Below are 22006 nucleotides of genomic sequence, written 5' to 3' on the forward strand. Positions count from 1 at the left end.
TCAGGTTTGATGGTTTCCAAGCATGGACATGTGGAACGTTGTACTTGTTCCTCTGCATGATGCCTTAGTAGAATTACAGCGGTGTTTAGGGTCATTGTCTGGTTGGAAGTATCCAGCCCTGGCGCAACTTCAACTTTGTCACTGATTCTTGAACACCGTTGGCAAGAATCTGCTGATACTGACTGGAATCCATATGACCTTGAAGAAGATCGCCAGTACCTACACTGGCCACACAGCCCCACAGCATGATGGAACCACCACTAAATGTTACTGTGGGTAGCAAGTGTTTGTCTTGGAATGCTGTGTTATTCATCCGCCATGCATACCGCCCCTTGTTATGTCCAAATAACTCAATTTTAGCTTCATCAGTCCACAGAACCTTATTCTAAAATGAAGCTGGCGTATCCGAATGTGCTTTAGCATACCTCAAGTGACATGTACGCAGAAAAGGCTTCTTCCGCATCCGTCTGCTATATGATATATTTAACTGAAATGGCTGATCCCATCAACCAGTGATTTATAAAGGAGAATCTTGAAAATTAGCAGTGGTGCCCAAACTTTTTCTTACTGTATAAATATACATTATTAAAAATACAAAGTGCATTTTTCAGTATGCAACCCTAGCTGGAAAACGTTTATACCCCCCTGTTGTAAGACTTAGACAAAGGCAAAGTAATGCAATGCTTTAATTCAAGTGCATTTTCCATCGTTATGAAATTATTAATAACCTGTTGTGAGGCACACACGTGCAAGTTTACATGAATGATTTTGATGACATATCTTCATGTTGTCGTTGTCGCAGCTAATGGAAACAATGTTTGCCATTTAAAGGTCTCTCGCATTGGAAGAATCTTTTCCAGGACGTGATTTGAAGGTCCTGCCTCTGAGCTCTGACGTCAGCGAGATTGTCTGAGCGAGGTGTGTCCCTCTTCTTCCTCCTTAGAGAAAGACACCATGCAATCGCTGGGTCTCGCTGTCACCATCACCACCACCACCACCACCACCACCATCACGACCAGCAGCAGCACCGCCCTGTAGAGAAAGAGAGAGAGAGAGAGAGAGAGAGGCTCCCGACCCACCCCCCCTACCCTGAACGCTCCCCCACCTAACAACAACCTCAGCCCCGTAGCGAGGCTCTCTCACAACGACCCCACCCCGCCCCCAACCCCCCCTCTGAGAGAGGGGACGGAGCGAGACACACACTCGGAGCCACCGAGGAAAAAAGAAGACCGCTTCGGGAACCCCGGCTCCGCGTTGCCCTCAATCCGGGCCTAATGCTGTAGCGGCGGAGCGCAGTAGGAGCGAGAGAGAGAGAGAGACATCGCACTGATTGAGACCGAGAGAGTCGGCGAAAGGGCCAGGGCGGACCCGGGGAGACGACGCTTGTTCATTCGCTTGGAATCATGGGATGTACGCTGAGCGCCGAGGAGCGCGCGGCTCTGGACCGGAGCAAGGCCATCGAGAAGAACCTTAAAGAGGACGGGCTGGTGGCCGCCAAGGACGTGAAGCTGCTCCTGCTCGGTGAGTAAGACGCGGCCCCACGCCCTTAGTCGTCTTCCCTCTGCTGCCTTGGGACTGCATGGGGCGTTGGTGCTCTCCGTGGTACTGATTTCACTATGGCGGCCTTCTGTTCCTTACAGGCGGGGGAGAGTCCGGCAAAAGCACCATCGTCAAACAGATGAAGTAAGTGTCTTTATCTTCTCTTGTTCTTTTTTTTATTTTTATTTATGATAGAGTTATAACAGACCCGAGATTGCAGCCCCCCCCCCCCGCCCCATACCCACCCACCTCCCTCCCTCTCTCGGTGAGCCGCCATGTTTCCAGAGGCCGAAGCCCGGGAGCAGTGCCGGTGGCTCGACTAGTGACACTGCGGAGGCCTCGGCGGTGTATCCCAGGGTGCTGTTCGCTCAGCCGGGTGCTGAAATGTACTTAACGAAACCTTGTCGGCTTCATGGTTGGAGCGTGTGACGGACGATTTGGGTGTTGTTCGTGTGTGTGGATCTGAGTGAGGTCAGCACAGCTCCATTAGTGAATACCTCTGCTTTTAATCTTAATGGCTTTAAGTGCCCGATATCGGCGGGAGTACTTTGCCTATAAAGCGGATTTACGTAGAAATATGGCTTGAAAACCGCATCAAAGCATCCCTAGCCTAAGCTAAATCACTCTTTCATGTTTTTAAATCACTGTTGTAGTTGGCGCTAAACCTCTTAGTGAAGTTTTCTAGATGTTTTCATAATAAATCACCGTCTATTGTATATTTTCTCATGGGAATCTTCTCCATATCTACACCGTCCTTGCGAGTGCATCCTCCCTCCCCCAATCCTGCTTCATTTTCTTCCTTCACCTATTTACTTTGAGGACTATCTTTTTTCCGCAACTACCTTGAACGCAACACCATAGACCAAATTGTAATGCCTGTTTTTGTGTTTGCTTCAGCCAAACAAGAATATGTCATTATTTTTAGTACAGATGAGTGTGTAAAAATTAAAATTATACGAGAATAGAGTGAGATGAGCATATACAGATTAATGTGCAGGATCTGAAAGCCTCCAAATGTCTCCTATTTGTAAGTTTTCACTGGCACAAAGTTAGCCTCCTAGGGTATGAATAATTGAATTGAAAAAGGCCAGCCCATTTGGGGGCGATGCACTAACTTTGCTAGTCACTTGCAGCTGCAAATACGTCTGGATTTCTATTTTTATACTTTAGTGTGATTTGCCAGTGAAGTTCTCCTCATGTGTGGATGGCGGAAAGCTTTGATTTCAGTAACCTTTTAGAAGAATAGACGACTACAGTACTCAGGCATAAAAATAGCCCGTTTCACCGGTGGTGGCCTGTAAGTAAGTATTCCAAAATAGATATTTTACATAAATGTCGCTCCGAACACAAACAACACAAGGTTATTTGCAGCCATCACTATTATTAATTCAATCCTCCTCTCTCTTATCCACTTCTCATCCATAATTACACAATGGCGAACACGGCCACTGCACAAAATATTAAAAAGCTCCTCCTCTTTCAGATTTTTTACCATGCTGAGCTACTGTAACAGTGACATAGCACCTTGTGTGTGCATGTAGGTTCAACTCCAGGAACAAAGGAAGTATGTATTACAGGAAGTGATGAGTGTCATGAAGTATGTACGAGCTGAAAGCGATGGTGATAACCTTTAAAGAGTCACAATCTGTCTTAAAATGGAGCAGCAGAGTGCTGTGCGGCGTGATGGATAAAGACTTCATTGCTCGTCATAAATTATACATTGCTTAAATATCACATAAGCGTCCAGTTATGGATGGAGGTAATGAGGGTCCACCACATAATACAGTCATGTCTTTTAGTCGGACGCGTGTGTTAGAAGAAAAAGCGTGAATCACTTCCACAATATGTAAGGCTTTATCCCCATGAGGTGAAAAGACGGCCGCTGAGGGCCGCAGGAACATATGGCAGAATGGGACATTTCCTTGTGTTAATGTCTGTGTGCGCCTGCAGGATTATCCATGAAGATGGCTTCTCTGGGGATGACGTGAAGCAGTATAAGCCTGTGGTCTACAGCAACACCATCCAGAGCTTGGCAGCTATCCTCCGAGCCATGGACTCACTGGGAATCGAGTTTGGAGACAAGGATCGAAAAGTTAGTCGCCTCCATTTTGAAATGTGATAGAATGACGTAGACATTCACACCAGCTTGGATCCCTTGAGGCTGAACGCTGATTTAGAACCCCGCAGTTCCCACAGTCAATGGTCTGTTCCAGAGTCAAAGTGTTGCCACCATAAAACCTTTAACAGTACAGACATTGTTTGAGAAACATTCATTAAAATCCTAAAAGTGTAAAAGTAGGTTACCCACTGCATTTTTGTGTGTGTGTGTGTGAAAAGCTAAAGAAAAAGCAAAGCCTGTGTACTTTAGTGCATCTTTAGATTTTTTATCCTTTTTGCGTATAGCTAATAAGGCAGCAGAGTCTTGCTGACTTGTGTTATGGCAAAACCAAGGGTCAGTTCCACATCCACACACCAAGTTGAAGTGGTTCTTTTAAGGTGGACCGGAAGAGGTGAAACCATGTTTTTATTTTAATGGCTGGATTTACCAAATGCAGCAAGTGTTGCCAAAGAGAAAGGAAGATGGTTGTTTTTTTTACGGTTGACGTTTTTATATTACATTTTCTTTATTTAGAAATAAGTAAACATGTACAACTACACTGGAGTAATAGGGCCACATTGAAAAAAACTCAATGAGGATAAAGTCGTACATTTACAAAAAAAAGTCCTATCATATCATTTATGGCAAAAAGTCCTAAATTTACGAAAATAACATTATAAATTTAAAACAAAAAAGTAATACATTAAAAAAAAGAAAGTCATAAATTAATGAGGAAAAAAAGTAATACATTTATGAAAATGAAGTCGTAAATATACGAGAAAAAAGTTGTAAGTTCATGAGAAAAGTCATAAATTTATTGGAATAAAGTCATAAAATTTATGAGAAAAAACTCATACATTTATGAGAATAAAGTTGTGAATTTATGAGAAAAAATTTGTAGATTTACAAGAAAGAAGTCGTAAATTTATGAGAAAAAAGTAATGTATTTATGATAATATAGTCGGAAATTACCGAGAAAAAGTCATAGATTTATGAGAATAAAGTAGTAAATTTATGAGAAAAAAGTTAATATTACTATATTACTAATATAACCTAATATTACTTTTGAATGAGGTGTTTTCTACAAGATTGAGATCATGAATTGAATGAGTTATAGTTCTACAGTTTGTTTTGTCTGAGGTTGACAATAAAGAAAGCAACAGTGTGAAATAGACCTTGCCACATTCCTTTGACCCCACTCATATACAACATACCAGAAGTTGGATTACCTCTCCGGTTTTGGACAGGTGTGATACTACAGTGTGCATGTCTGATGGCACTCATTCCTATGTATGCTCAGACCCTTGAAAAACGAGGTGGAACATTGCGTACCTCTTGTCTATTGTGCAGGCGGATGCCAAGCTGGTGTGCGATGTCGTGAGTCGCATGGAGGACACGGAGCCATACTCTGCAGAGCTCCTCAGCGCCATGAAGCGTGTCTGGGCTGACGCCGGGACACAGGAGTGCTTCAACCGGGCCCGTGAATACCAGCTCAACGACTCGGCCCAATAGTGAGTCAGAGATACACGTGTTTATGATGTTTCTGTAGAATCCAGTCCACCTTATTGGTCCCTGCTGTCATCAGCTACCTGGATAGTTTAGACCGGATTGGGGCGGCAGACTACCAGCCCACAGAGCAGGACATCCTGAGAACTCGAGTGAAGACCACCGGCATTGTGGAAACTCACTTCACCTTCAAAAACCTTCATTTCAGGTAGGATTTGCTCGTGTTATTCAGAATCAGCATCATTCTTGCTTCATATCTGATACCGGACTTTGTCTCTCTTTCTTCAGGCTCTTTGACGTGGGAGGTCAGAGGTCAGAGAGGAAGAAGTGGATCCACTGCTTTGAGGACGTGACTGCCATCATCTTCTGCGTGGCTCTGAGTGGATACGACCAAGTGCTTCACGAGGACGAGACAACTGTAAGTCTGACTGCAATGAAGACATACCATCATCAAATACATTCACATATTAGACAATGACAACACAAATGGCAACACAAAATGCCCTTTAGAAATGAAATCTTTTATTATTAAGGGAGATTAGAAATACAAACCTATATGGCCCTGACTGAAAAAGGGATTGCTCCCCTCTGGAAAAGGCTTATAAAACCATTTCTAAAGCTTTGGGACTCCAGCAAACCACTGTGAGAGCCATTATCCACAAATGGCGACAACATTGCCAAGAGTGGCCGTCCAACCAAAATGACCCCAAGAACGCAGCGATGACTTATCCACGAAAGACCCCACAACAACTGCAGGCCTCACTTGCCTGTGTTAAAGACGCTGGGCAAAAACGGCCTGCATGCCAGAGTTCCAAGACCAAATCCACTGCTATCTTAAAAAGGTGGTTCATGCTGGAAAACCCTCCAATGTGACTGAATTACAACAATTCTGCAAAGATGAGTGAGACTCATTGCAAGTAATCGCAAACGCTTGATTGCAGTTGTTGCTGCTAAGGTTGGCCCAACCAGTTGTTAGGTTTAGGGGGCAATCACTTTTTCACACAGAGCCATGTTGGTTTGGACCTATCATCATCATTTTGTATTCTCGTGTTACACGATGCCAAAGTGTGATTTCCGTATTTGGAAGTGAGCCCTGAAAGAAGGTTGGGATGGCTCTCATCGCTTGATTCACTGGCTCTCTGTGATGTCACAGTGAGCAGGACTACCTTATATGGAGGTTCCGGGGTACACCTGCCTTCCTCCCTGCTCTAAAGAGCAGGCTATAAGCAACTATTTATCAGTGTCCTGTGTTTATTTTGTGTAAGTAAGCGGTTGTCTGTGTAGCATTATAGAGTGTGCATACAGGGAGAGTCTTATCTGCATGAATGCAAATAACAAGGTCACTGATGTCTGCAGTTGCTAATAGCCTTTTTCACCACATTTTTTTTAAACACGGGTAGTCCTGCAAAAAATGTGTAACGACCAGATTTCCACTACCGATTGCGCCACTACATAAACGCTGCGCCGTCATGTCCGGCTTCTGAGCTCCACAGCACCAGCCACCAGTGCCTCTGACAAAGTGTGTCCGAAAATGAGTGCTCCTCCTAGGGCAGGAGAGGTGGAGGCAGCGCTCTCACACCAGGCTTCTCCTGAGCTAAAGCTATGTTACCACTCTTTGAGTTCAAGTCAGGGTCTCCAACCAGTAGCTCCTAACCACCTACCAAGTAGCTCTCCAAAGGGTTTATTAATTTATCATCAACTCCTATACCAACAAAATTAGAAAGTGGGAAAGTCCTTTGGAGCACTTGTGTGATCAATAACAGCGGAGTGGTTGTGCCGTGGGTGGAATAAATTAAAACAGACAGACTTGGAAACCCAAGGAAATACAGCTGGAATAGGTACATATTCTAGAAGATCTAGAAAGCTTTCTGTGTGGGTTATTGTGTGTTGCTGCTCTATAGGAGTCCACAACTCAATACAAATGGCTGGAAATAAGCATAATAGGTCCTCTTTAATAGTAAAAAGTTTCATTTAAAAACTGCATTTTGTGTTCAGTTGTGTTGTCATTGATTAATATTTAAATGTGTTTGATGAGCTGAAACATTTATGTGTGACATTTACAGTCTGTGTAAATGTGAAATCAGGAAGGGGGGAAATAACTTTTTCACACTACTGTAAACTACCCCATGAAAAATGACCTATTCCTGCATTCATTTTTATGCACTTAATCCTTGCTTGGGTCCGAGGGTATGTTAGAGCCTATCTCTGCTGGGCTTTGGGCAAGTGGCGGGGTGGACTGGTCGCTAGCCAATCACAGGGCACATATAAATAAACAACCTTAGACACTCACATTCATACCTATGGACAATTTAGAGTTGCCAATTAACCAGTTTTTGAATGCGTGGAGTACTCGGAGAAACACCACACAGATTTTATTTTATAAAAGGCTAGAAAACCAACAACAATTTACATATATTTAAAGGCAATACTTTCTGTTATTAATTATTGCTATCAACACTGCTTTACTGGATTTTTCCCAGTTTTTCTGTGTCTAATTTTATTTTCCCAATGTGCGGCGGGCCAACAATAAACAAATCGCGTGCTACAAATGGCCCCTTGGCCGCACTTTGGACACCCATGGTGTATCCTATTATTGTTGGCCAATAGCCATGTATTGAAGCAATGAAATGATTGTACATTATGGGATTTAAAGTGAAATTATTGTACAAATGCAGTAATTATGGAATGTCTGGTCCCAATTCCATACATTTTTTATACCACGATGTGAGTGACAACCAACCCTTTGCTCTTTCACGTATCATTTTGTGTTCTAGAATTGTTGGGTTTGAAGCCTTTGAAGGTACACAATGAAACTATAATAATAATATCTAATAATAATAATAATAATAATTAATACCATAAATCAAGGGTGTTCAAAATCTGTATTTTAAAAACATCTTGCAATTGAAAGATTAATCGTAGCATTGTGGCCATACAGAAAATAATAGATATAATATAATATATATAATAATTTTATTTCATTAAAAAATGTAATATTTATGTAATGTTGTTGCTGCTAAGGTTGGCCCAACCCCATATATGTAATATATATGTAATGCGACCCTCACTATAAAAGCATGTCATAGTTTTAATTGTAATGTGCTAAGTCTACACTGATTGAATATTTACATTGAGTTCCATCATTTCTTCTTGCATCAGAACCGCATGCACGAATCCCTCATGCTCTTCGACTCCATCTGCAACAACAAGTTCTTCATCGACACCTCCATCATCCTCTTCCTTAACAAGAAGGATCTCTTTGCGGAGAAGATCAAGAAGTCGCCGCTGACGATCTGTTTTCCAGAATACACAGGTTGGTCTTGTTCTTCCTCCCAAACGGCCCCTTTGAGCACAACCATGTTCATTTGTCCTCTGTCGACCTTGCAGGTGCTAACACTTACGACGATGCTACGGCATACATTCAGGTTCAGTTTGAGAGTAAGAACCGCTCTCCCAACAAGGAGATCTACTGTCACCTGACCTGTGCCACGGACACAGGGAACATCCAGGTAGTGTTTGATGCCGTCACTGACATCATTATCGCAAACAACCTGAGAGGCTGTGGCTTATACTGAGGCCTCAAGCACAGCTGTTGTCATGGAGAGTGTGAGGTGTTAACGATAATTTTCATGATACTTAAAAACACAAAAAATATGTAATTCTACACGTCCAAATGGACCCAAAGAGCTGCCGCCAGACATCACGTTGGATACATGTCATGATCTGTCCCCTCCCTTCTTTTTCATTTCAATACACAACCCCAGTTTTGTCTTGGATGTTTTTTTTTTCTATGATTTGTTGAGGACGGCTGGCACCAGGGTGGTATTCAGTTGGCGCCTTTTTTTGGGAAAAGTGCAGTGCAGAAATTCCTCCATTTGGCTTCTACATGCAAGCCTTGAGCCTGTGGTGCTTGTGCTGCATGATGACGGTAACGATATTACTGGGGAGGTGCTGTTCTTGTAGGGGAAACAGGAGGCTTATTTGACCGTTGAGAGGGGACAAAGCTCTCCCCTCCTTCACAGACACACACCACTTAAGTAGCCTGCGGCACTTCTGTTCCGCTCCTTTTCTCTTCTTACTTACTAAATGATCATAAAAGAGTATTTATTCAGTGTGGAGTGTGAGGAACAGCCAATCATATTGCACGAAAAAGGAGACAAAAAAGCAGTCATATCTGTGCCAACCATGATTATCATAGATCACTAAGGATATGTTCTATCACACAACTACTTACTGATTGAAGCCTCACGCCCTCCTCCTACCTCCTCAGCTCCCTTAACACACATTCCTAAAAATGAAGAGGGGCCTAAAACAGCTCTCTGATAACATCTTGTACCCCTCAATGTGAATCTGTTTAGAACACTGCACAAAGAGAACAATATCATTTGGGGGCAGCCTCTGCCTCTGTCAGGGGGAGACTGCTTTATTGTATTCTAAGCCTCCCCTGACAGCTCAAAACATTATCCCCCCCTTCATCTGCCATCTTTACTCTTTCACAGAGAAAACGTACAGCTCTCCATTTTCACCTGTGCACCCTAAAATCCACCTCCCCATTCCTGTATACTCCAACCAGTCACGTCATCCCCCGTATCCTATCCATCCTCACCTTAAAAGCACCGTATTGTATATATATATATTACGATTATACCAGATTTTTTTTACTGTGAATGTTTTTGTGCTGCACCCCCCCCCCATCTTATTCTGTAGTTCTTTGGTTGCTCTCATGTGGAATGTTTGTGCTGAGCCAATCGAATGTTGTGTTTACATTAAAGCTACACTTTTCCTAACTATTCCTGTGTTCATGCCCTCAATCTGATCTGTGCTCGATTCAGGTTAGTTGCCAAAATAGGCGGAGCGTTATGAGAATGGATCCCTTTTAAAGCTCCATTGTGTGTCATTGCACAAACATGTTCCCGAGAGATTGGGAACCGCTCTTGCGTGGCAGCGCTCTGTGGTGAAACGTTTTTATCCAATCAGGATGAACGTGAAAAATGTGGTGCTAGTGGGTCTCGATTTATTAGGTTAAAAGTGTTTCATCCTCACAGACGAGCAGCCATTCCTTTATTGAATGACTAGGCGGGATCAGCTGTCTGACCTGCTTCTGTCATTTTAATAGCTATGATGTTCATTACCGCTCTGCTCCTCTGTCGTAGGGTGTCCTCCTTTCTCACCATTACAGGTTAGAAGGCTGGAACTACCGCAATTAAAGAGCTTTTAATTACACATTCTCATATTTTAACAATGCTCGCTCACATGTAGTTCAGACTCAATATCTCTTGAGGAAGCGGCATGTCACAATCGCAGCCTCTTGATATCCTCGCTTCTGAAGTCAACACGTAGAGCGAGAACCTGACGCACCTCTGCTGGGGTCAAACGCCATGTCAGGGGGCCTGAGTTTGGTCCCCAGTAGTCCAAGATCTCAGTTACCTGCAGGACACAAAGACAAGTCGACAAGTGGAGAAAGAAGTGATGAAATTGTGTCCTTTATTTCATATAGACTTTGTGTACATTATTATGATGCACTGTTTTAACATCGAGCTGCACGCCGGATGAGTAGTTAGCACGCAGGCCTCATAGCTAGGAGACCCAAGTTCAATTAGGTCATTAGACAGCTGAATGTTAAGTGCCAAGGCTGACGTGCACCCGCCACAAAGTCAGAAGTCGTTGCGTAGGACACACGCGTCACCCGTAGCCCGACACAGCCAAGGTTCCTCCTGCACTAAAAGTGCTACATAGTACCCACACTTGAAAGTACAACGGGTTTGGACTGGGGCCTTATAGCTGCTGGCAGACTGATGATCACATCTTCAGCCTCAAACTCACCACACCCTGCCAAGTGCTGCACCAATCTAAAGCTTTCCAAAGTGCCATTTTTAAGGCACATTGGTTGCGAAACTTATACCACTCTCACAGGACAGGAAGTCCCACACATGGCAGACATGGGTGTTTTGAATGATGCAACAGGGCCGTAACTAATCTGCGTTTTACAGCAAATAATGGCTGAATATCAATACCGTACTTTTTCCACTGATATCAGCCGATACCAATCACTCAGAGCACCCCTAATTGCTATACAAGCTATACATTGACTATTCTAAAAGTATTTGTAGTATTATCCCTTGAGAATATATATTGTAGTAAAGATGAGTAGTTGTGTGTGTGTTATTAAATTACCCGTTCCAGGTTGAGGACGGTGGCCATTTGTGTGAGACGAGCAAACTTGTCCCTGATGGTCCAGGTGGTCACGGTGGTGAGATACGCCACAAGGGAACGGAGCTCTTTATCAAACTGCAGCCCACCAAGCTGCAACAAAATCAGTTACTCTTTTTGGGAGATTGCCCTATCAATAGATTCAATATCAAATATGAAAAACATTGCACAACTATCACCAGAGGCCCTCCGATGGACTTCAGAAATGATTGCTGAAGGTTTTTTCATACTCTGCACGTCAGCAATGTGACACTTTGGAGTGCTCGCTGCCACCTTGTGGCTGAGCTCGGCTCCTCACCCTGCTGAATGAGCATTTGAGAACCGTCTTCTCCATCTCGATGGATATGAGGCTGGTCATCAGGCTCGTCAGTGTGTCGTAGATAACAGGAGAGAGGGCTGTCTGGTGACGATACACAGGGGACAGTACATTTAAAAACAAAACACTGTATTTACTGAAGATGTAGCCTTTGTTGTAAACACCTTGAACTCTGCCATCAGCTGCTCCAAGTTGACGATGAGCTGCTGCACCCAGGGGTCGTTTGCTTCATAATCATTAAATTCCTCCTGTAAGCGGCAAAATCAGTTACAGTTGTGCTTTTCAAGCATCCCTATCAAAATGACATTTGTGAGCATATATATGACCTCCTCTATGTTATGTGAGATGGACAGGAAGCAACTGATCCAGGGTTTGACTTGGGGTTTGATGGCAGTTGTGTTCAACTCAGTCAGGCCTTCCTGTAGAAGGAAGGTCAATGTGGGAAAATCTATTTAGCAGACAACTCATCCCACACGCCAAAAACATGCATCTTACAGTAGGTTCATTGAAGACTGCGTGAAAAAGTGTTTGCCCCTTTCCTGATTTCTTATTTCATTGCACTTTTGTCACACTTAAATGTTTCCGATCATCAATGACAACACAACTGAACACAAAATGCAGTTTTAAAAGTACATTTTAAGGGAGAAAAACAATCCAAACCTACTGTACATGGCCCCGTGTGAAAAACCCTAAACCCAATAACTGGTTGGGCCACCCTGAGCAGCAACAACTGCAATCAAGTTTTTGCAATAACTTGCAATGAGTCTCTTTCAGCACTGTGAAGGAATTTTAGCCCAGTCGTCTTTGCAGAATTGTTGCAATTCAGCCACATTGGAGGGTTTTTGAGCATTAACTGTCTTTTTAAGGCCATGCCACAATAGGATTCACGTCAGGACTTTGACTAGGCCTTAATGTCCTTTTTGTTCAGCAGTGGTCTTCGTCTTGTAACTCTGCCATGCAGGCCGTTTTTGTCAGTCAAACACTGACCTTAACTGAGGCCTGTTGTTGTGGGGTCTTTTGTGACCTCTTGGATAATTTTCTCCTGGGAAGGTTCACCACTGTTCCATGTTTTCACCATTTGTGCATAATGGCTCTCACTGTGGTTTGCTGGGGTCCCAAAGCTTTAGAGTTTTATAAGCTTTTTCCAGACTGATACTTTTCCGGCATATGGCCATGTAAGTTTGAATTTTTTTCTCCATTAATAATAACAATTTTCATTTTAAAACTACATTTTGTGTTCAGTTGTGTTGTCATTGATGATTTGAAACATTTAAGCATGGCAAAAATGAAATCAGAAAGGGGGCAAACACTTTTTCACATTACTGTAAATACAGTAATGCTAATCCTTAAAAACACATAACCCCCCAGTGCTACTATTGCCATCTGTCGCTAGTACTTTTACACCAAGCACCCCGCTATGATGCTCTAATGAGTGTTTTCTAGGCCTCCAACCTGCAAAAGGTCCTTGAACTTTGTGGATGTGTTGACAAGGTCGGACAAACAGCTTTCAATCTTGGCGTGTTCACCGGAACCAGTCCCCTGACTGAACAGCTTGGAGCAGTCGTTCTGCACGCGACATGCAAAAATGTTTAGATCAAGCGGAGATGAAAAGGAGTAAAACTGAGGTACATAATATGTATCTTACTTCAAGGTTCCTCTTCAAAGTGGAGATGTTCTCACTGCACACCTCGGCATTGTTGAGAGTCACCTGAAGTCGACATAAAGGTGACAGTTAGAAAGCTCCAGTGGTCCTGCTCAATTATAAAGAATTATTCATCACCACTATGTATTGCTTCATGACATAAGTAAACAATAAAACAAACAAAAGTAATACAAAGTGCACATCCCTGCATGCATTTGAATGTAGTGGTTGTAACAATTACAGCAGGTTGGCTATGTACGGTCATTCATTCATTCATTTTCTACCGCTTATCCTCACGAGGGTCGCGGGGGTGCTGGAGCCTATCCCAGCTGTCTTTGGGCAAGAGGCGGGGTACAACCTGGACTGGTCGCCAGCCAATCACAGGGCACATATAGACAAACAACCATTCACACTCACATTCATACCTATGGACAATTTGGAGTCACCAATTAACCTAGCATGTTTTTGGAATGTGGGAGGAAACCGGAGTCCCCGGAGAAAGCCCACGCATGCACGGGGAGAACATGCTAACTCCACACAGAGATGGCCGAGGGTGGGATTGAACTCGGGTCTCCTAGTTGTGAGGTCTGCGAGGTCCACTCGTCCGCCATGTAGCCCTGTACGTTCATTAAACCCCTAATTCTATTGAAAATCCGTAGTGTGGTCTGTACACAGAAGATACCCACATAATCTGACACATTTGGAGTATAATATTGTAAAGGGAATCTCTGTCATCCTAATAAACTCACAAAAATACTATTTTTTTAACATAAAAAACATTATACACTCTCTTTTTTATAAGTGTATATGTCATTCATCTCACCAAAAAGGCAGCCTTGGCATTTTCAGTGCTCTCTATGTTGAACTCAGTGTTGAACTTTCCTTGCTGCAAGCTGCTCTGCATCAAGCTGACGGCACTACTGACACCACGCTGGATGTCCTGCAGCGTGGTAGCAGGGAAGCCCTGACGCAGCTTGTTGTACAGCACTTCCCTGACAGGTAATATGATGGACAGAGGGACACATAAGCGCAAGATGCCAACAGAAGAAAAATGCTGAGCAGTTATGCATGAAAGTGCTTCAAATATGGGAACCTAAAGTCGGACTCCAGCACTGAGTTGGCGTGGTTGATCATTGCACATAGGCAGTCGATGCTGGAGCTGGAAAGAGCGCGACTGATGCACTTCTTTACAATGTAGAAACAATCATCCACCATACTGGAGGTCAGCTGACCCTTCTCATAGGTATCCATTGTAACAGCCTGGAAAATGTAATTATACACAAGAAATATGATGCAACAAAATACAATGGAATCATTCTGCTTCATCTATCACTGTGTAGGGCCTCCCCTACGCCCCAAAAAACATTATTTACTCCCCAATGTAAAATCTAAAATCAATTCATTTTGCCCTCAAACATAACTGAAGTTAGCTTGGCAGGTTTGGAAAATGCTTTTTCTTATTTTTCCTCAAGCTGCTGCACCTCCTCATAGGTCTTATGGCACCTTTTTAAAACACCTGATCTATGGTATGACAATCACCAGACTAATCCAACGACACGTAAAACAGAGTAGAAAACCTTGTTGACAGACTCCCTCATGTAGTATTCCTCCATTGGTATGTAGTAGCCAATCAGCTCCTGCATGGTCCTGCTCAGCACGCAATGCTTTAGCAGCTTCTCCACATTCTGATGATGTTCTGGGTGGAATAACATTTTAAATGAAATGATGAAAATATACATGACAACTCTATAACACATTCTCCCTTACCCGGTGTAATGCTCTGAGCATCGCCAACTTCAAAGTCAGCCAACATACGCCGACGCAAAAAACGCAGGTAGAGCTCCGCCCGAGCATTCATTAAAGTGACTTCTGCCAATACAGGGTCAAGTTCTCTGTTCATGTAAAAAAAAGTGTAATGAGAGACCAGCGTACCTGACAATAATAAAGTTATTGAGCGTAAACAATATTAAATAGAAATACCTGGGCTCAATCCCCTCCCCAGGTACGCTCTTCATCATGCTGCTCTGGACAACCTGAAACTACAGAAGGGAATTATGCGTGTGTCATAATATAAATATCTTCACCTGTGATGCACACCTTGTTGAGGTATCCTCGCTGCTGAATGAACTTGTCCACTATCTTCTGTGCCTGCTGGTCACATTCCTGCTGTAGATGAGTAATGAGAGTGTACAGGTGGCCTGGACCGTAATAGGTCTCTACGATGGGTTGATGGGTCTCAACAACACGAGCGATGCCTGCAATGATCAGGTATATGTTATGTACATTAACTCATTCAATCACAGCAATTTTTCTGAAGTCGTCCCTCTCGGTACTGGCCATTTTTTTTTTATTTTGACTGACTTTTGAAGGCACACTGAGTCCTATTAGCAATGGGGCTGTTTCTTTTACCAGAGTTTTCTCCCTGACAAAACCCACAATATCAACAAAACTTTCTGCACCCAAAAGGCAGAGGAAGCTAATCATCGCAGAAGAAGTTTCACTTCTGGACATGCTGTAGGAAGGTAGAAGTTGCGTCTGTAGGGCGCCATTATGGAATAAATGCAGTTATTTTGCACATTAAACTTCAGTTTTTGAACACTGACAGCAAAATACCAGTCCTCCTAGGATCTTGCAGGCCTTTATTGACATGCCAGAAAGCTTTTTTGATCCACTACAAATTATACCTGTGTAAGAAGAAACCTAAAAATGATGTATCAGAAAAAAGTTACATTTAAAAGTAATTAATGGTATTTTAAATATTGTATCTCACCTTCAAGTAAAAGTGTCAGAGTATCAGCAAATATGAGTGGAGCTCTTTTGTCACCAAGGTCTCCTCCAGTTGCTAACAGCAGGTTCTCTTCAGCTTTGGAGGCGAGCTGTGTGTTACAGTGGATGTGACTCAACTGTACATATTTATACCCTCTGACCACACATTTACTGACCTGACTGCAGAGATATTGTCCAAAGCGGGCGAGGCCCTGCTGATGGAGGCCCAACAGAGGAAAGATCTTGAAAAACCTTTCCACCTGCGCCAGGTCCACTGCAGACACAGCTTCATCCAACTTCTTAGCGACGATGACCTTTAGTTTCTGCTCAGCCTCCTGCAGCAGTAACAAACTGGCATCCACAGTACTGCCTGTGTAAACAATCAGAGAGTTACTATTTCAGACAAAAAATAAGAACATAATAATGCTTTTAAATGAGACATGCTGGTAATGCTATTTTTCCTTATACCTAGTACTTTATACTACAGTGAAATAGCATTAAAAATTTAATTAATTCACAATATATGGTGAATTAAGTACAGTAAAAGAACCAAGGATGTGAAAGTTAACTGCTACTTATTAAACATGATCAAAAACAGAGCGAGACCTACTTTCTTCACCCTGTCTGCTCAGCTCAATGACTGACTGGTCAAGAGAAAGGTATCGGTGGATGTGAGCAGCTGCCTGTTCATAATCTTCATTATGCAGAGCTGTCTGCACGCCGTCCGTACAGAACTTTAAATCAAGGATGTCATCAGCACGCTGGATGACTTTATATAGCCGTGTCTAAAAAAAAAAAAAAAAAAAGATAATATAGACGCTACAGGATATATGAGTATAATTTGTAAATTAGGAAGTGTCTTTTAATGTATGTACCTTTGCCAGATCCAACTGTCTGACTTTGCGGCTTACATTTTCTGCAAGGCTGCAGGTAAATGTAATCATGCCTGACAGCTGGCTGGCATCTCCTCCGATCAATTGTAGGTTGGGCCTAAAAATACAGATGCAACTAGTAAAACAGTGCATGGTTTGCTGTTCAAACAAGTCAGAGTATGGTCTTTCAGTTCATAGTCAGTGATTGTAAAACTGTACCCCATTCTTTGGAGGGACAGCATTTTTGTGTGAATAGTTCCCTCCTGGCTCACCAGCTGGTCCAGCTCAGCCTCCACTGTTTTCTACATGAAAATGAATCAACACACCAAATGAGCAGCATGAACTCATACTGGGATAACAAATATATGTGCTGTAAAATATTTTGATGATCTCATTTAACTATGAGAAGGGCAACATTAGCAAGGTTGCAACTACAGCGTAACCTGTTTTAGGACATATTTTACACAGATGTGGTCACTATACAGATTCCCGGTGAATGTTTTAAGCAAAATGTGTTCTCATGCACTTGCAAAACACTGACTTGCTTCCACCTCTGGCAACGTCTATCTGCCGAATGGTAACATTAAGTGACATTCAGTGGACCTCTTACTGTATTACTAACTAGCCAGATAGCAACCATATTAACTGCATTTGCTCTGCTAGATAATGTCTAAAGCTTTGCTTCACATGAAAATTTACACATTCAACAGTCAGTAGTGTTTTGGTTTGAAAACAGAAACACTGCCTTTATCCTGCATTATTTCGGAAACACTAAAGCGTAATACGGTATTACTAATGTATGTATGCATACCATGGTCACATGTCCAATTCTATGTTCTTTGAAAGGTAAATTCAAGCTCACATCCGGAAGTTAAGGTAGTGTAGCTGACCACAGTGTACACGTCACACTCCTGTATTAATGTAATTGTTTGTCGTTTTGCACAAACCTCCTCAACACAAAGCTGCTGATAAACTCTCTCCAGGTCTTCCAGCTCCGTGAGCGTCGAGATAGTGTCCATGCTCACAGAGGATAGATGACTTGAGTCGCATCTTTTCATCGCGACCGACCCACTGTCAGCCATCTTCCCGCTGGTTGAAACAAATAATATTCCCCGGTTGTAGTCTGTTAGGCACTACTCTTTTACAATTTGATTTGTTCGAACTTAAAATATCTGGTGCATTTGCTGATGCTTGGCTGTCAAGGAAATTAGAATTATATTTAATGTAATATTTTGTGACATTCAGCGGGGTATTGGTGCAAAATGTCTGCCTGTGAATCCAGTTTCGGGAAAGTACTGCTGCCTGTTCAAATGTTAATACGCATGCGCTGTGATTGTGTACTTTTTCTATGACACGCCGTCTCGCAATCACAACTCCCCACAAGAAAGAAAACATGTTAAAACAATTTCTGAATTGTCTGTAAGAAACTACAGAAATAAAGTCTCATTACGAATTTTCTATTAGAAAAGACAATTGTGGTATAATTGCTCACCTGAAGACAATTTGCTTATTTCACTGACTTGTGCTTCTTCTATCTTCTATTGCGACATATTGGTCATTTATGTTGCTGTTGATATACAGTAGACCTGAAGAGGAATGTGCACGATATATGCCCAATTTTTCTTTTTGATTGTACTAATTATAGGTCACATTAGGAAGCAAAAGCAAAGATCAAAAACGGATCTGCATAGTAGATTTTATTAAAATGAAAAAAAACCAGGTATTCGCAAAGGTGCAAAAAGTAGTCAATTTTTTTTAAAAATCTCACAATTTGTGAGAGACAGAGACTGGATGTTCCCTGGAATGCAAGAGCAGTTGCTCCTTCTGCTGGAGCTCATCCCATTTCCTCCGCAGCGCTACCTTTTCTGTCTTGAGTTCTTCCCTCTGTCTGCTTAATTTTTTGGCTTCCTCCTGCTGTGCTCGCCTGAGAAACTCAATTTGCTCTCTCTCTACAGCAACTTCTCTGGCGTTGACAGCCCGCAGCTTCTCAACAAGTTCCCTCTGATGCTCCAGCGCTTGCGCCTCTTCCTTCTGTGCCCTCCTCAAAGCTTCTATCAACTCCAGTTCCCTCCTAAAAACACGCTTCTCTCCTGCAGTTGCCTGTGAAATCTGGAGCACATCTAAAAAAGACAAGGTCCATAAATAGCATTAGTAACAGAAAGAATACAGTACAGTGACCATAAAAGTTTACCTGGTACTGCTATGTCCTTTGTGACCTTTGCTGGACATGTCTTTCTATGATTCTTTTTCTTTGTGTGTGAGGATGTGTCAGACGGTGACTGCTTCAGCACCTCACCGGTTCGCAAATTCACATGCGGGTGCATTTTTGACATGTGTCTGTGCAGGTTGCTGGTGCTGCCCTCAGAAGAGCACTTTATCTTCCTATTGCAAATGTAGCATCGACAACCATCTAAACTTTCCAAGCGTTCAAAGTGTCTCCAAATCATACTCCGACGTTGTGATTTCGTCTTTGAAGGGAGTGTATTTTTGACCATGTCTTCTTTTCTTTCTTCCATGGGTTCTCCATGTACAGCTACAAGGATGCCGTTTAGTGCAGAATCAATGTCAGTGTCGTTCACAGTGATGACGGTGTTAGAATCGGCCTCCTCCAGCTCCACCTCCACTATAGAAGAAGAATTAAAGACAGTTAGGTATGCAGTTAACAGCCAATTCCATTCCTGCAAAAGTACGGTAGAATAAATGGCAACAGCAACAACCATTGGGTTGCATTGTGGAGGGTTTATGCAAGCTTTCAGACATGTATTGCATGGCAGTGCTTCTACTTAGGTCTTTATTGGCCACTTGTATTTAATTACTGATTAAATGCATGACGAAAGAAACACTCTCACATTTAATGCATACCCCATTTCTGACAAAGTACCATATTATCCGCACTAAAAAGCTTTTAATTTTCTCAAAAATCGATGATGCACCTAATGTGTGCACTGAGTTCCAAAATCTTTGGTAAGGGCTATGCTTGATTCACTGTCGGACCATTTCGTACTATACAAATACATACAGTATGTACGCTGGCAGCGATAAATCAATCAGAGAACAATGTGTAATACGTACAGTACGTATGCTGGCAACGACAAACCAATCAGAGATACTGACATCATATGTACAGTACGTACGCTTAACGTCTGCCCCGCTTCTGGCAGATATACTACCAGTATCCTGCAAAAAAAAAAAAAAAACATTGCACCCATCTCTCTGCTACTGTGAAACAAGTGAAGAAAATTAATTCAGAGCTTGTCATCATTCCAAGATTAACAAGCACTTTAAAAGGGAACTTTTCGCCCATCATTGAGTTTAGAGTATTGCCGCTTTTCATGTTACGTTGCTCTATTTTATCATTTTAGCTGTTTTTGTGTATATTTTATTTCTACAATGTGCCAGGGGCCCATAGAAAAAACAAGCATTGTCCCCAAACACACAAATAGTCTCCAGGCCGCACTTTGGACACCCCTTGTTTACATATTTCACTGGGAAGACAAAGTGTTACCAAACGACAGAAGAGGTGGTGGTAATGCACAGTCCAGGGCTTGTGGAGGTGCCCTGCATGCTTACACTTCCACTCCAGCTGCAAATGTTGACTTGGCTGGCCACTGTATTTAATTAGTGATTAATTGCATGTCACAAGAAATACTTGCTGTTCCTCATTTTCAATGTGTACTGCATGTATTGGGGGCTTGACACACAAAACAAATCCATACCACCAAAAAAGATACCATTTAAAAAAATCTGAATACGAGGACATGTACATTACGCTCATAACTTATACTTGATTTGATCATATTACAGTGTTATTCAATTTTATTAAGTCAATCAAATAAAACAAATGAACTACGAGTGGTTATCTTTTATCCTTCCATACGTAAGTATGGTAAGTAATGCATATTACAGACAAATGGCGACCAGCTCGAGATAAGAGGGAAAGATGTGTTCAAGTACCTTGTGCAGCGTCAGTTTCCATGGGCTTCTGTCCAGTCGAAGCTTCCTGACCCTCGGTCCTACCAAGTTCCATGGCAGTTTTGCACGCATACGCCTCAGCACCGGTGTCGTGCTGCCATGTTCGTGTTTACGCAATACATTTTTACACACCAGGCAGACCACAGATTCCGTATCGACCTCTTCAAAATGATTCCAAACGACACTTCTCTTACGAGTCATGCTTCGAACCGAACAGGATGAATCATCGTGTTATTCGAACGCTTTGTGTACATTATGCTATGATCTAAGCCTATATGATGACTGTTTTGTGTATTCTTTAGTTTCGACTGTACTAATTTCGTCAACAAATGGCGGGTCCCGCGTTGAGTACCAGACTGGAGTACATCGGTCTTGTGTTCAAGAGGTGCATGCTCTTAAAGAGACAGTAACGTACACCTCTGTCCTAACAGGAAGCAACACAGCCATGACATGAATCAGAATGTTTTCACGTGACTTTTAACTAATCATTATATATGTATCAGAATTGCCTTAATAAATCTTTTCTCCATACACTCACATGTTTTTATCATGACAAACAAGAAAACCATAATTTGGTTCTCACATTAATGTGTCCCATTTTCCAGAATGATGCTGACGTCTTCCCCATTATGCATTCCAACTGCATTCTGATTGAGTTTGTATTGTCTTATGTTGTTTTGCGCTAATAACTGTAACATAATATAACAGAGCACCTTCCTCTTCCAGCCAGTACACTGCAAAATGAATTTAAAGGGGACCTAGTGCTAATTTTTTCGGCCCTTCGTAAACGAGTTGTGAAGTCCTATAGAGCATCTACACATGCTAATATGCACAGAAAGCTTTCTAGATCTTCCAGAATCTGCATCTTTTCCAGCTGTATGTCTTTGGATTTTGTGCTTTCCGCAAAATTGTCTGTTTTAATTTATTTCACCCACAGCCCGCATCCAGGCACACTCACTCCGCTGTGGTTGGTCACACTCCCGAGTGCTCACAAGCACTTCCAGATAGCTGCAGAACCCAACTTTATAGGAGTTGATAATGAATGTGATTAACCTTTTTAAAATGTCTGCTTTTAACTTACAGCC

At 42.4% G+C, this 22006-nt stretch overlaps 3 protein-coding genes across 3 annotated transcripts; 1 reads left to right on the plus strand and 2 right to left on the minus strand.

The window, feature by feature from the left end:
* Positions 1-614: 614 nt before the first annotated feature.
* On the plus strand, positions 615-9933 carry gnao1b (guanine nucleotide binding protein (G protein), alpha activating activity polypeptide O, b). The gene is made up of 8 exons (XM_058088868.2): positions 615-1521; positions 1641-1683; positions 3490-3631; positions 4988-5148; positions 5223-5351; positions 5432-5561; positions 8303-8456; positions 8531-9933. The coding sequence occupies exons 1-8, from the start codon at positions 1404-1406 to the stop codon at positions 8716-8718; spliced, it is 1065 nt and encodes a 354-aa protein (XP_057944851.1). The 5' UTR covers positions 615-1403; the 3' UTR covers positions 8719-9933.
* On the minus strand, positions 8755-18203 carry cog4 (component of oligomeric golgi complex 4). The gene is made up of 19 exons (XM_058088866.2): positions 17897-18203; positions 17169-17251; positions 16953-17067; positions 16688-16862; positions 16254-16447; positions 16082-16187; positions 15409-15566; positions 15292-15350; positions 15079-15203; positions 14889-15007; positions 14405-14571; positions 14135-14303; positions 13315-13377; positions 13122-13235; positions 11996-12088; positions 11834-11917; positions 11652-11753; positions 11318-11446; positions 8755-10570 (listed from the first exon to the last, which is right to left on the minus strand). The coding sequence occupies exons 1-19, from the start codon at positions 18029-18031 to the stop codon at positions 10436-10438; spliced, it is 2325 nt and encodes a 774-aa protein (XP_057944849.2). The 5' UTR covers positions 18032-18203; the 3' UTR covers positions 8755-10435.
* Positions 18204-18631: 428 nt separating this feature from the next.
* Positions 18632-21326, minus strand: LOC131139349 (uncharacterized). Its single transcript, XM_058088872.2, has 3 exons — positions 20904-21326; positions 19141-19572; positions 18632-19069 (listed from the first exon to the last, which is right to left on the minus strand). The coding sequence occupies exons 1-3, from the start codon at positions 20974-20976 to the stop codon at positions 18714-18716; spliced, it is 861 nt and encodes a 286-aa protein (XP_057944855.2). The 5' UTR covers positions 20977-21326; the 3' UTR covers positions 18632-18713.
* Positions 21327-22006: the final 680 nt, after the last annotated feature.

This window comes from Doryrhamphus excisus, linkage group LG13, assembly GCF_037039965.1.
Source record: "Doryrhamphus excisus strain RoL-2023G ecotype Guam linkage group LG13, RoL_Dexc_Guam_v1.1, whole genome shotgun sequence".
In the NCBI taxonomy this organism is placed as follows: Eukaryota; Metazoa; Chordata; class Actinopteri; order Syngnathiformes; family Syngnathidae; genus Doryrhamphus; species Doryrhamphus excisus.